The sequence below is a fragment of the Rhagoletis pomonella genome, unplaced genomic scaffold (assembly GCF_013731165.1).
Source record: "Rhagoletis pomonella isolate Grant_MI unplaced genomic scaffold, Rhpom_1.0 Rhpom_scaffold_00006, whole genome shotgun sequence".
NCBI lineage: Eukaryota > Metazoa > Arthropoda > Insecta > Diptera > Tephritidae > Rhagoletis > Rhagoletis pomonella.
In genome coordinates this window covers 74083219-74098700 of record NW_023458560.1, presented here as the reverse complement: position 1 = coordinate 74098700, position 15482 = coordinate 74083219, and the positions used below count along the sequence as shown (strand labels likewise).

At 35.2% G+C, this 15482-nt stretch overlaps 1 protein-coding gene across 1 annotated transcript in view; it reads left to right on the top strand.

Moving 5' to 3' along the window:
• Positions 1 to 9820, top strand: part of LOC118741288 (Down syndrome cell adhesion molecule-like protein Dscam2) — a gene marked incomplete in the record, with an annotated part of 349017 nt that extends 339197 nt beyond the window's left edge. Inside the window, 1 exon segment of the mRNA XM_036473206.1 lies at positions 9429 to 9820. Within this exon segment, the coding sequence (XP_036329099.1) occupies positions 9429 to 9805 (377 nt within the window).
• Positions 9821 to 15482: the final 5662 nt, after the last annotated feature.

Sequence of the window (15482 nt, the reverse complement as noted above, 5' to 3'; positions counted from 1 at the left end):
TTTTTCAGCCGCATAATCGACTATCGTCATCGACTGGGCTTGGATTTTTCTTCTCCATTACTTTTAGTGCTGCTGCCATTCAATAGGTTGGAAAGTGTTCCCTCCATAATTTAAGTATTTTCTGGACATCAGTCTCTAGGTCGCTATGATTGTTGTTCGAGGAGTTCGCCCCGACCTTTGAGCCTAATTCTCGGGTAAAATTTTTGGGCGTTTGTTCATACATATGTACGCTCCAAGCCATCATAAAAGAGAAAGAGTTTGTTTGGGTGTTAAACAACGTGTCAGTCAGTGGCGGACCCACGGTGGTTTTTTAAACACCCAAAACCTCCCCCCGTGGATCCGCCACTGGTCTTGAAGTCCAGATAGTGTAATTTAAATGTGTTAAAGCAAATTTATCTGCCAAATGCTGGAATATTTTCAAACCCGTTTAATGGGAAAAGATCTGCACCATTTATAAACCATCATATTTCCATATGCTGACAACTTTTCATAATGGAAAATACACAATCAGGCAAAATTTTATTGTCTTTTCAATTTTTATACCTTTCATGAGCATGAAATGGTATTATAACTTTGGTCCGATGTTTGTAAGTACCAGAATAAAAAGAGATAGACCCATGAAAATGTATACTTATATGATCAGAACGTCGAGCTGAGTTGATTTAGCCATGTCCGTCTGTCCGTCTGTCTGTCTAGTCTCTCAGTTTTCGAGATATCCGGATCAAATTTGGTAGGTGGGTGTATTTTTATAATGTATTAATCATTTGTCGGAACCGGAAGAATCGGACCACTATAACATATAGCTCCCATACAACTGATTGTTCAGATATGAGATTTTTCATTATAACTTCGCCATTTATGCAGCTACGAACATGAAATTTTGCAATACTTGCACCGATTATCAACAGAATACTTATAGTGAAAATTACAAAGATCGGGTCACTATAACCTATAGCTCCCATACAACGGATTGTTCAGATATAAAATTTTGCGTTATAACTCCTCCATTTATATAGCTAGTAACATGAAATTCCGCACTGTTTTCAATAATTATCTACAGAAAACTTACAGTGAAAATTAAAAAGATCGGGTAACTATAACCTATAGCTCCCATACAACTGATTGTTCAGATATGAGATTTTTCGTTATAATTCATCCATTTATGTAGCTAGGACCATGAAATTTCGCGCTGTTTTCACTCATTATCAACAGAAGACTTACCTCGAAAATAATAAAGATCGGGTCACTATAACCTGCAGCCCCCATACAACTGATTGTTCAGATATGGGGTCTTTTATCATAACTCCTCCATTTATGCAGCTAGGAACATGCAATTTCGCACCATTTTCACTCATTATTAACAGAATACTTACAGTGAAAATAACAAGGATCGGATGACTACAACATATATCTTCCATACATCTGATTGTTCAGATATGGGATTTTACTGTAAAACTTCTTTATTTGAATAGCTAAAACCGATAAATTTCGTAAGATATTTTATAAATAATAATACAAAGTCTACTGTGAAAATCGTCAAAATCTATGCTGTATAAGCTTTATCTCCTATAGCACTGATTGTTCAGATACCAGTTTTTGCGATATATCTCCTTTATGTAGGAAACTAAACCCAATAAATTGTGTTACCGATTTACATACCGATCACATAGCGGTGAAAATCACTTAGATTGGTGTCATATAAAGTATATCTTCCATACCTCTGATTGTTTAGATGCGATTTTTTATATAAGTATGTAACTCCTCTATCGATGTATGCAGATGTATTCAAAAGCAGTAATCTGTCAAACTAAAATTTGCAGATGTTCATGAAAGGTATGAAGCCTTCGGCATGGCCGAAGACAGCGCTGCTCTTACTTGTTTTTTTTTGAATTCGCTTTTAATTCGTATGTATGTATGTATATATGAGTAGTTAATCCCTTACATGAATGTCAAACCGCTCATTCTTCAATAAAATTTGCATATGTAGAAAATTTAGACAACAGTATGTCTGTATGATCAGTATGATATATGTATATATATACATAAATATGTAGCTATGTATGTATGCTTAGGTATCGCAAAAACAGGAACAGATGGCCATACATCAAACGCCGTATCATAAAAATGAAATTTATATAAATAAAAATAGTCGTAACAACAATAAATTTTGCTAAATATTTTAACCGTCATAACTGCTTTTAGTGAAAAGCTAACGTTTTTATGCTTTTCGCTGCTAAGGAAATGCGACATAAATTTCCTTATGGCGCAAAAGCTCGTATCAAAATGGGCTAATGTGTTTGCTGTTGCTTTTTTGCTGTTGCTGCCTCATAAAAGAGCAATAAAAATTTAACAAAATAGTACATAAATAATTGCCTATATAGCAATGAACTTACAACTACTACTTACATGTTGTAAATACACGAATACATGTACATAGATATGTACATATGTATGTATGTAAATACACCCATAAAAACGCCTGGTGCTGTTAACTGCGTAAATAATTTATGGCTGTGAAATAGTGTAAAGGAAAAGAAAAGCGAGTTGCCGATGGGGAATTATTCTTCTTGAAATTTGTAAAAGGAATAAAATGCAGGGAAATGAAATAACAAAACATAAAATATCCTAATATAACATCACATGATATGACATTACTTAATACAACACAACACAACACAACACAACACACACAACACAACACAACACAACACAACACAACACAACACAACACAACACAACACAACACAACACAACACAACACAACACAACACAACACAACACAACACAGTACAATACAACACAGCACAACGCAACGCAACATAACATAAACGTAACATTCCATAAAACTAAATGCTATAGAGAATTAATTAAATTCCCTAAAGCAAATTTACCATTTCATAAGTATTTTTTGCTTTTCTGACTTTGTCAACGTTGTACATTTTTTAAATCTTCTCATGCACGTCCATATCAGCGTTGCCATTTTAGCCGTTTTCCGGCTAGATTTAGCCGGTTTTGATAGCAACTAGCCGGAGAAAATTTGATCTAGCCGGCAGCCGATTTGTTAGCCGGTTTGTAAAAAAAAGTTAGCCGTTTTTAGCCGATTTTACTATTTGCCTAATTTTCAGGTGCAAAAAGTAAACAAGTTTTTCGAAAGCAATAATGCAGACCCAATGAAGATTTTTAATGAACTCAATGTTTTACTTTCGCATCTATGCTGCCCAGTGGTTATTAGCGCGGACACATTTGATCCTATATGCTCCCCGTTGGAACCATACCTTGCTCCATTTCCTCAGTTTTATCACAGTTTTGAAGAGTATTTAAAAACAAAAGTAAGCACAAACGCTTTTGACCACGAAGCCGAGAAAATAATTCGAGAAAATGGTCGCTATTTTATTATCACTTTAATAAAGGAAATACGCCAACGCCTCCCTACAAATATTGCCAAACTAAAAAAAATCACTTTTTTCGGTTGGAAATGCATTAAGAGTAATTAAACCAAAAGTATTTGTTCAACTACAGCAACAAAAACACAAATAGAATGCCGACAAAAAAACATCCATAGAGATGCAATGGCAACGGTTAACGTTACATACCTGGAGTAATTTAGACTCAACTGTAAAATTTTGGGCCGAAGTTTATCAATTTCGAAATGCCCTAGGAGAAAACCCTTTTGCTGACCTTTGCAACCTAGTTTTCTTGTTTTCCCTATAAGTAATGCAGAAGTAGAGCGAATATTTAGTTCAATGAATATAATAAAAACTAAGCAAAGAAATCCAATGTGCGTTAAAACGTTAAACGCTATTTTATATATAAGATACGGTTTAAAACGTGAAGAAAAATGCTGCCATAATTTTACTGTAGATGACGATCTCTTAAAATTAATGAATTCAGGTGATATATACAATAGTGATTCATTTGATGATGAGGAATATACACTCGATATAAATTAATGGTGTTAACTAGTCTTTCGTTTCTTGCGATTTATTTAAATAAAGCATGTGGATTTTCACTAAAACATTTTAGCCGTTTTTTGCCAGAGTCTATGTGAAATTTCACTAAAACATTTTAGCCGTTTTTAGCCGCTTTTTTTTGCCAATCTAGCCGGTCGGCCCAAAAAGTTCTGGCAACACTGGTCCATATACGCATATGCTGCTGAAGTCAACCACGACCTTGTACGTTCAGCCTACCCACAACGCTGTGCTACATCTCTTCCTTCGCAAGAATTTTGAATTTATTATTTTATATTTCATAATAAATCACTCGTAAATATTAAAAGCACGCTCTAACGTTATTATTATTATTTGCGTGCCAAACTCACAACAAAAATTACAACAACAAGTAAGAATGTTAAAAACAAACAAGTAAGAAAGTCTAAGTTCGGGCGGAGCCGAACATTAAATACCCGGCGCAAGTATTAAATATATGTTTTCCACCTTTCCGAAAGCTACCGCTACATGATAAGCCGGGGTGCGAAATATTGCAGTTTCAAGCATTTCTGAAATTTACCGTTATATAAAAAGCGGCCGTAATTTTAGTCCGATTTCAATAATTTTCAACGTTTTGCATTTAAGTGGCAAGCACAATAACCACACCGAGTTTGGTACAAATTGGTAGAACGGTTACCGATATACATATATGTGATCACAAGTGGGCGGTGCTACGCCCATTTTCCAAAATTTTGTCATAAACGTATTTCTTGGTAAAGAATTGTTGCAATCATCAATTTTGAATAAATTTGCTTCAATATTTACTGATTTATAGAAGATTTTGTATTTCTCGAAATTACCGTTATATGGGATGTGGGCGTGGTTATTGTCCGATTTTAGAAATTTTCGGCAAGTTGGTATGCTGTACCAGGACCAACAACTGTGCCAAGTTTGGAAGAAATTGGTGTAGCGGTTACCAAGATATACACATGTAACCATAAGTGGGCGTGGCTACGCCCATTTTCCAAAAATTTTTAATATTCATGTTTTCCGTCTGAAACTCATTGTAAGTATCAATTTTGAGTGGATTATCTTCAGTAGTTACTAAAATATCGCAGTTTTCGTATTTCTTAAAATTACCGTTATATGGGAGGTAGGCGTGGTTATTATCCGATTTCGCCCATTTTCAATACCATCCGTCCCACGCCCAAAGGAAGTTCACGTACCAAGTTTCGTTAAGATATCTCAATTTTTACTCGAGTTATCGTGTGCACAGACGGACGGACGGACGGACGGACGGACGGACGGACGGACGGACGGACAGACAGTCACCGCTTAATCGATTTCTCTGTTCATTCTGATCATTTATGTATACATTTGTCTATATCTATCTCGATTCGTTTTGCCTGTTACAAACAACCGTTATGTGAACAAAGTTATAATACCCTTGTGCACAAGTGCGCTCGGGTATAAAAAGCACGCAAACAACAGTGGTTGCCAAAATAGAAGAAAAAATGCTTGCGAAAAGGCTCATCGAATGCATTGTGTTCCGCTGACAGTCTGTTGCCGCTTGCTGAGTGGGCGCGAGCACAATAGGCTAACCGTCGCAGACGTTAGACTGCCTCTACATATAATAAACGCGTTCGTCTCACTTTCGCGGCATTTGACATTTTTATTGTACCATTAAGCGGCATTGTTGCGTTGCCAAAAATATGTGGCCCAAGTACAAAATTGTTGTGCGTTCAGCGCGTGTTGTTGTTATCCTTTTCGCTTTGAAGAGTTATCACCTTTCGAAGGCTTGCGTGATCTACTTGTCTACATGAATTGTGTGCGTGCAAGCTTTAAGTAAAGATTTTTTTTTGTCGTTTTATTTTTCTAGAAGTACTAAATTTTTTTATGAGTTTCCCTTGCAGTTATTGTAAAAGAAAGAAAGTCGTTCTATTTTAAGGGCGCTGGAAGTTTATACCTCATAAAATTATGTGCGAATAGGGTAATCGTAATGTAATAGTAATTGCTCGAAAGTAGTGGCACAGCAATGGTGCTATGGGAGCAGCTGCTGCTGTTATAAAGTTGTTGCCACACTAAGCTACATGAATTTATGAAGTCACGTGGAAACTCTTTTTAAGGCGCTTGGTAGTCACTGGTTTTTTATGCACTGACTGACTCCGATGAGCTTACTTGAAGTTGATGGGGTGAAAGATGGAGTAGCAAGTTGTTGAAAAAAGTAGATACATATCATTACCTGAAATGCGAAACGACGTAACAACATCGTAACTGAAATGGAGAAAGTCGTGACTAAAAATTTTTATTTTTTTCATTAAATGATATGGGAGTTGTAATTCGATGAATTTCAGCGACGATGTTTGTTACGCGTCTTTTTGCATTTCAGCTGACGATATGTAGGATTTTAGTATACTTACGTGTACATACATTAGGTTGTATCACCCAAACACATTTGCGGTTTTTTCGCCGGAATTATAAAATCCATTAACCGCCACAATATTTCGGAAAAATATTAAGATTTACGTGAGCTGAACCGATTTGAAAATACCTTTAAAATCTCATTATTTTGATTCCATTACAATTCCATTACATTTTATTCATATTAGGTGATTTTTGTAATTTTTCTACCTAGTTTTTTTTTATAAAAACTCGACTTTTTTTTAATTTTCAATTAACATTTCAAATATTTTGGCGGAAGTCTTAAAATATTAAACATTCTATAAATCCTATGGAAATCCCGTACCTTTTTTTTGTATGGCGAGGGATGCATCCTAATTTACATCTACGTATTAACTAAGTTAATTGCCTATGGGCCTATGAGTAATCCGTGTGCTGCTAGTCAAGCGAGAATATCTATATATTAACATAAATTTTGTCCGCTTCGTTTGGCGATTGTACTGAATCGATTATAAAACCAAGAACAACATTAGAAATCTTTTTTTTGTATATCAGCTTTTACGGTTTCAAAATTGGTTGAAAATTACAGCCAAAATCTTCGTTTAAAACTTTCCGTATTTGTCTATAGCTATTGCCGCAAACTGCAATTTGAGTTGTTTACGCAATTTGTTTTACGTCGTATTTGAAATTGAAAAATGAATTATGAAACGATTAAGACTAAAAAGTGAACGCAAAGTTGGAGATAAAATCGAAAATGAAAACAATAAAAAAACATAAGAATTAGAGTAACTGAAAGGGTAAGAAAATTTTCTAAAACCTTTTGATAGAAGTCGAAATAAATTCTGTCATAAAAAGTTTAGTTATCGAAAATTATCAACCTACCGAAATTTATCGAACCATCAAAGTTTATAGTTATCGAAGTTTATAGTTATCAAAATTATCGAGTTATTCATGTTTATCGAGTTATCGCAATGTATCGATTTATTCAAATTTATCAATGTTTATTGATTTGTCGAAATTGATAACCACAAAACTTAGCTGTCGAAATTTGGTGATAGTTATTGGGCTATAAAAGTTTATGGGACTTTCGAAATTTGCCAAGTTAATGAAACTTGCCAATTTATCGATATTTCATGAATCATTATTATTTATAAAGTTAACAAAATTTATCGAGTCGTCGATATTTAGTGATTTACTGACATTTTTTTAATTTATTGAGTCGAAGTGATTGAAATTTTCAAAATACATCCAGTTTATTGAGTTATCACTGCCTATCGTATTTTATCATGTTACCAGAGTGTAACGAGTGAAAATATGGAGCTATCAAAATTAACCGAGTTATCGAAATTTATAGAGGTACCCAAAATATATGGAGCTACCGATTTATATCGAGATATATAAATTCCAAACCGGCTTTGAGGTGGCGCCATGTCTTTTTAAGGCAAGGAGGTCGCTCCACTTACTGCATACTTTCTTAGGTGTACTTCAGGCGCATGAACCCCAAGTTAAAGATAGGATAGGTTGTATAACACAGATCCCCTGGTCTGACACCAGAATCGTTTTTGAAAGATAATGGTGCTATTCATTAAAAATACCTTAGAAGTGAAATATACTTTTGGGTGCACTACCTTCTTTCGCGCAACCTAAGAATGTTTGAGATGGTGTCTTCAGGCATGCCTCTGATTAGGATGATGAGTCATTTGCAAAGCCTTAAACATCGAAGTAGTTCGTCTACTATAGTGGACCAAAATGAAAGGAGGTGAAGATTACTTCGTTTCTATTTTAGAGTGGAAATTATTGTTGCAATAGCATGTGACAACTTCAATATCTGTGCGCCACAAGCAATAATCTATAAGAGAGTATTCTGTGTTACCAAGAGCACGCCATACTTCTGAGAAGCCACCTTCTTGCTCTCTAGAGTCATGAGGTGTTTAAGCACATCATTTCAATTTCTCAATAAACAATTTCCTTGTTATCTAATGTTAATTGTCATGGGAAATGCTTAGTTATTGCGCCTTTTTTTTAAACCACCGAAAACTCTCACACATGGACGAAACGTTCCCGAACGAACTCTCAAAGTTTTAGTAAGCGGCAAGTGCTTTGTAAACGTTGAACTAATACTAATTTCCTTAAGTGAAACCAATTTGATCCTTAAACTGCTTTAAATAATTTTTTTTCTTTCCTCACAACTCAATCGCGTCTTTTGTATCAATGAAAAAACTCATTTCCGAACAGCACAAGACCCTTCAATGTCTTAAATAGCTTGTCTTTTTTTTCGACACGACTCTTCATTCAATCTAACTCATTCTCTTTGCGCTTTCGACATCACCAGACCAACGAAGCGAGCTTATTCATTTCATTTATGTCCTGGTTTTGAAGATAAACTACAGCGATTCCAATAAATTTTCTTACATTATTTATGATGCGCACAAATTTTTCGCTGCAGCACAGCGGGCAAGTCAACTTTTTATTGATACAAAATGAGATCATAAATAAAGAAGCAATTTGATAGAATAGCCAAGCGTGAGGAGCGGGCTGGGATGACAACTGAGGTGAAAAAGCGACCACAGGGCGAGCATAATGTGACGGTGGCGGTGGCGGTGGCGGTGGTGATGTTGGTGGGGTAGCAGCAGAAAATAGTGGTAAAAAGTGGCGCGCCACAAAATGTTGCCAATGAACCATGGAGTACACGAGAAGAGAAAGTGGATCTCATAAAAGTAATAAAAGCAATAACAGTAAGAACAGTAAGAACAACAATGAGATAAAGCATCACAGCTTCAACTACAGCACCAACAGAGCGTTAAATTTAATGGCAATGTATTAATTTATTAATTTCCTCAAAATATTACCTTCTTGGTATTTATGTGTATGTGTGTGTGCATATCTATACCAATACATATACATATATTATGTGTGTCAGCAAAAACCGAAAGCAAGCACTAAGTAATTATATTCGTAGTAATGATACTATTATATGCATTTAATTTGAATTTCAGCTTCCGCTTCTTAACTATTGTACTCGTACAAAAATAAATGACCTATTTCCTTTTATATTACTCATTATTTCTCTCTACCACTCCTCCATCTCTTTCACTTTTACAGGGGTTAACATGGGCTACATCGAGAACAATTACTCCAATTCGAACAATGGCGGCAGCGTCAATTCACAAGACTCGCTGTGGCAAGTGAAAATGCCCGCCGCCACAGGCGCTCAACAGAGTATGGTCGTGCCGGCCACACACAACAACTACGTCGAACATCAGCCCACCTACGGCTATGACCCACTGACGCATGGCGGCTATGGCGCTGTCGACGACTACGCACCCTATCCACACTTGACGGCGACGCCAAGTCAACATGGCGATGAATATCATAATTTACGCAATAGCCAGAATCCATCCATACAGGATTACTGCAGCGATCCATATGCCTCGGTGCAGAAGCCGAAGAAACGTGTTGATCAGCATTTAGGTAAGTGAAATGAAAAGCTGATAGAGAGTAACCGACATCCATACATATAAAGTAGTTAGCGTAAGTAGCATAAATTACGTGACATAAGTAGATATCTATGCTGGGGTGACTAGGCAGTAAAGCTAAGAGGCAGCAAGGCGTACTTATATGGTAGTCCTCTTGATATATTTTCAGCTTATCAGAGCTTTGTGATAAACATAAGTTAGTTATTTATGCGCTTGTAGTATGAAATGCGAGCTGAGTATGTGTGTGTGGGTAACGAATGTGCGTGTGTGCCAATTGGGAGTTCCAGATAGTCAATTCATCGCCTGGCCTGGTTGGTTAGGCAGTTAATTTAATGTTGGAGGTGACACTTCGAAAGTATACTTTGCCACGAAGCAGGCTACGTCTTCTTCTCCAGCTGTTCGCTTTACTTGCAATTCTTTTTGCTGTGCAGTCATTAGTGCTGATTATTAAGCATCTGCCTTACCACTCGATTATGAATTATAGTCGATGTGTACTGTAACAAGAAGTAATTATAATGAGAAAATAAATAGAAACGGAGTGGCCGGCGTTAAACAAGGATTAATGCGTCAAAGAATTGGAAAGTTGTTGCAACAAAATTATTTCTGTTTAACCACAATTGATAAACGGGACAACAGCTATAGAAATATTTCACTTTGTGCTTTAATATTAAATTTAAGCTGTGTTGGTAGTTCTCGCGTTAACGTAGTATAGCTCGTACGTAGCCACTTCACTCCGGAGGCATGCGAACGATAAGGACTACAAACTAAATCCAATGAAATCAATGATCAAAGAAATTATACATATATAGCCATGGCGATGACCAACTGCATCGGCAAAGTCGCGAGATATAACGCATATGCACAGAGGGAAAAAAAATATTAAAATCAATCAGAAACGTAATTGATCTTACTATAAACGTCAACGAAAGTACTGTATATATCAACAAATTGCTACAGCCATATTTTTTTTTAAATTTTTTGTATGAAAATATAAGGACGGGAAAAGTTGTTAAAATAATAATGTGGCGATATGGATACTCAACATTGTCCCGCTGAACCTGTCCTTCCTTCAACATGATAACTAAGACTTATAAAGATTCCAGTAGATTTTTCAATCGTTAATAGCGCCCAACGCTCGATTAATCGAACACGTAATTTTAAACATACGAGCTGCTCGTTATATTGACGGTACAAAAAAAAATTAAAACGATTAACATTTTATTTTATTTGCAAGATCACCTCACACACAGTTTTTTTAGTTTTAATTTTTAAATTTTTTTTTGATGTTTAGAAAATTATGTTTAAAAAGGAGTGTCTGCTTTTGCGATCTTCTCTGTAAAAAAGGTGTAAGATGAAACGAAGTATATATATAATAAAACCGAGTTCTATTGCATTAAGTTGTGCAAAAACTTGGCCCATGGAAAAACAGTCCAGAATAATTAACAAACAATTGTAAAATTCACTGTTCGATTTATCGAACATTGGGCGATAAGTGTTAAGATCATGATCTGGGGTCTTCATCGAAGTTAATGGGTATAAACTTCGCTTTTCTCTAAATTCCCCTGCGTATAGTCTTCGTAAGTTGATTGCTGACATATTCGTTCCGGATAACTATTCTGGAGCAATTAAAAGCCCCTAATACGCACCCAGTGATAGCGCTGAGAAAAGTTCCTAGCAGCACTTTTTGAAAAAGTCAAAAATCATCAGATATTTTTTTCTATTCGTCGATATATTTCAGTTATATTCTCTCTCAATTATCTTCCTTTTTCACGAAACAAAATACTTAGCAGCTGACAGGCCTGAAATTATATGCCCCTCACCTATGATCCCCAACCTAGCACCTCGAACTTATATTCACCTATTGAATTTTTAATCTTTAGGATTACACGCCAATGCGTCAAACAAAAGCTTACTCTCTTATTAATCCACGTTAAGCATCGTTTACGTTTGATTGACCCAGTTGTTTTAATTATTTAAATTTAAAATGTTGCGCATATAATTAAAGCTTATTCTCCGCATAATTTAATTGTATTCCCGAGTTGATGTTGTAGTCTTAATAGTGTGCTCATGCACATGTCACAATACAACGCGTTCCCATGTTAAATGTCATTTGATAAATAAATAAAAAAAAATCAAATAACACTAACGCTCATGCAAGTACACACACACATGCAAGCAGGCAATCATCATGGCACATTTTTAATAAAGCAAGGCAATAAGTCAGCATTTAATTAACAATTTTTCGTAATAAACTCGCAATCCTTCATTCAAGGCAGCGATAATAAAATTAAAAAAAGAATTATAAATATTCAAAATAACATCGCATGTATGTATGTATGTTTTATTTAAAACAAGTGGCAACAACGAAAGCAAAAATTAAAAAAAAAATTTATTAAAAAACAACAACAAATAAAAGTCATGGGGAAACACTTCGAAATCCTGCGCAGCATAATTTTACGCTCTTCGGTTTGCGTCTGTATTTTATTTATTTTTTTTTGTGACTGATTAAATACAATTTTAACATGATAAATTCAAAAGTGATTTTAATCATAGCGCATTTTAAATATATACGCCCAGGCTTGGCAGAATTAACATACAAAAAAATTAAATAAATACATAAATACTACGCTTTTTCTCTTGCATTTTATTTGTTTTCCTTAGGTGCACTTGCACTTGATTTATGCCAGCGCTTCAAGCTCGCAGATTTATGTCGATTATAGTTGATTATAAAAATGTTCGTATATGTTTAAACAGATGTATGTAGATATGTCTAGTTATATTATACATTAGGCAGTTTCGAAAAAAAATTGCTTGTTTTTGTTTTCTAGCATTAGGGTGCCAGTAACTCAAAGTTTTCAAAAAATCATTAAACTTTTGGCAAGGGAGTTTTTTGAATATTCTAGAACTATTTAAAAAATAAAAATGTCGACCCCTGGGTTCGGTAAAAACGAGGAATATATTTTTTCGAAGTTGCATTACAAAAGTACTTTAGACCCCTAAAATGGTTTCAGTGAACTATTTAATAAAAAATTAAACTGCATTTAAATGAGATTCAGTAAAGGAGTACTCGTTTTAGAAAACTGTAAAAATATATGTATATATATGTACGTATGTATCCACTATATTAAATAAAATACCAAAATAAAAAAATAATATAGTGCCCGTTTATTTGATAATTTTTTTGTAAAAATAAAGTTTATAAAAAAGTTCAAATAAATGCAAGTTTCAAGCATTCCGAATAAGAAGCGTGAAACTTAGTTGTTTCCTTAAATTTTTTTTTACAAGGTCTGAAACTTGGATATACGTGGCTTTTGTTATAAAATAAACTGTATTTATATAAAAAAATAATAAAAATTTCTTTGGAAAAAATAAAAAATAAATAGTCAAAACAAGGTGATTTTAATATCTGTGGGCACAAGCAATAATCGCCTGAGTCGAAAAACCTGAATTCAAGAAAAAAAACTTTAAAGATTTGGATTCTAATGTTAACCTTATGGGTTTCATCCATAACCTTCTAAACAGCCTAGGTAACGAGATGAAAGTTTCACATACACATGGAATAGTAGTTGCTGAAAACGATAGCATATATAACTCAATTCTTTCTTAAGTCGACTTAGGCGGTTATTGCTTATGACCACAGAATTATGTGGGCACTGTATCAGCTTAAACCCCGCGAATATAAAATATCCATTGCACACCATACAATGATGAGCGAGTAAATTCTGCGTAAATAGCGATCATACAACACTTACAGGCCCCGTACCTTTTAACAAAACGTCATCAGTTTCGCGAAGCGTATAGATAAGTTTTTTTCAAGTTGGTGTGCGTCTATCATTCTCTCAAGAGTCTTCCCCTAGGCGCATGGTGAACACTTGGTCTAAGTTGTATTCACCAAGCCTAAGGCCCCAATAAATTAGTTGGCCCAATAAATTCGTAGATCGTGCGCTTTAGCCTTTCAGCTTTGCAGTGGTTGATGCATATGTTGGGCACATCGGTTCCGTTGCCACCGACTGAGAATATGGAGTCCACGGACGCGGACGAGTTATCCCTCCATAATTTAAGCATGCTCTGAGCATTCGATGTAAATTCGCCTTGTTTGCTCTTACAGGAATCAACACAGGTATTGAAGACTACAGTAAGGCGTCTAGCTTTACAGCAACATTTTAAGACGTTGTTATTCTGTCGGCCAGCGTTTGCCGCGCTTTTTCAATCACGCTTTTCAGTTTTTTTCCAGTTTTTCTCATTTTATTATGGATCGCTTCCTGCTGGGCTCCCCTTTCCGAGCCCACAATAAATTTCGATAGAAAATTAGTTAGCACCTTTCTACATTAAGGTAACTATATGTTTGTGTTTTTCAGTTTTGAAATTGGTTTTTGTTCATTCATCTTATGCTTCATTATTTATAGTACTATGATATTGCCACAATTAAGGGATGTGGCCAACCTTTTCAAGCTGAGAAGTAACAGATCGCCTAACGATACGTAAAGAATACTGTTTTTTCACTCGCGCTTTTAGGTTAGTATTTCTAAAAAAATCGGATAGGTTAGAGTAATTCGGATTCAGCGTCGAAAATTCTACGTGAAATCAAAAATCACTAGTTCACAAATGTTTAAAAATATCAAAAAAAAAAATAATATGAAAACATGCTATATATATCTATAATCTCTGGAGAAAAGACATCCCCATATTGCACACCCCCGCGACATCCGCTGGATCGCTTTCCGCCGCAACAGACCGCTTTCTGTATGGCCGCGCCTTAAGATGCCAACTTAATTACTAAAAGTTAAAATGCTGGAAATGCTGCCTATATGTGACGCAGATGTCATCTAAAGGGCAATAATAATAATAATTAATAGCTACAAAGAGTTTGCCCCTTTAATGTTTTATCCGTCTGTGCGCTTAAGTCCTTTTCAATAAGTAATATAAAGAAAGCGGTTTGTCAGGTCCTTTTATATTAAAATTATCTTCTCTTTTGGTGTTTGTATTTCCTTGTGTGCTAATCGGGACATTTCAAGGTTTCCGCGGATATCGAAATCACTGTACCATCAATGATGTATGTCTCCAAGAATGAGGTATGTGAGCATAATCGCTCCCCAAGGATTGAAGTATGTGCTTTCAATTACAAACATTTGGCGAAAATTATTGAGGCTATCTTGAAAGTCGCATGTTTGCGATTTCATTACATTTACAAATACAAATATACATACATACATACATATAATACGTTTGACACGTGTCGTCACTCGATATGTATTCAGTGTGCCTGAAATTAAACTACGGAACCAATTGCTTTGCAAAATTGTAATTAATTTTTTGCTTATTGTATGTACATACATATAACAACAGAAGCGAAATTGATGTGGGAGCACCAATGAGGAGGAAATGTATTAAACATATGAAACAAGTATGAAAATATGAACAACCACAACTTGGTATTGTGAAGTAAGTGCAAATGACAGTTGCACAATCCATCATCGTGAGTGGTAAAGGAAAGCAATAGGGACAAAAAATATGTCAACATATTAAGGAAGAGAGAGCGATGATGAAAGCAAAAAGTGAATATGTGTAATGGAAAATGTGAATTTGTATTTGTGTTGTGTATTTATGCCTCTAATGCGTAAGAGCTGGTGTATTTGTCTGTGTATGAGTGGACTGAATGTGAAATGGGATATTCGGATAC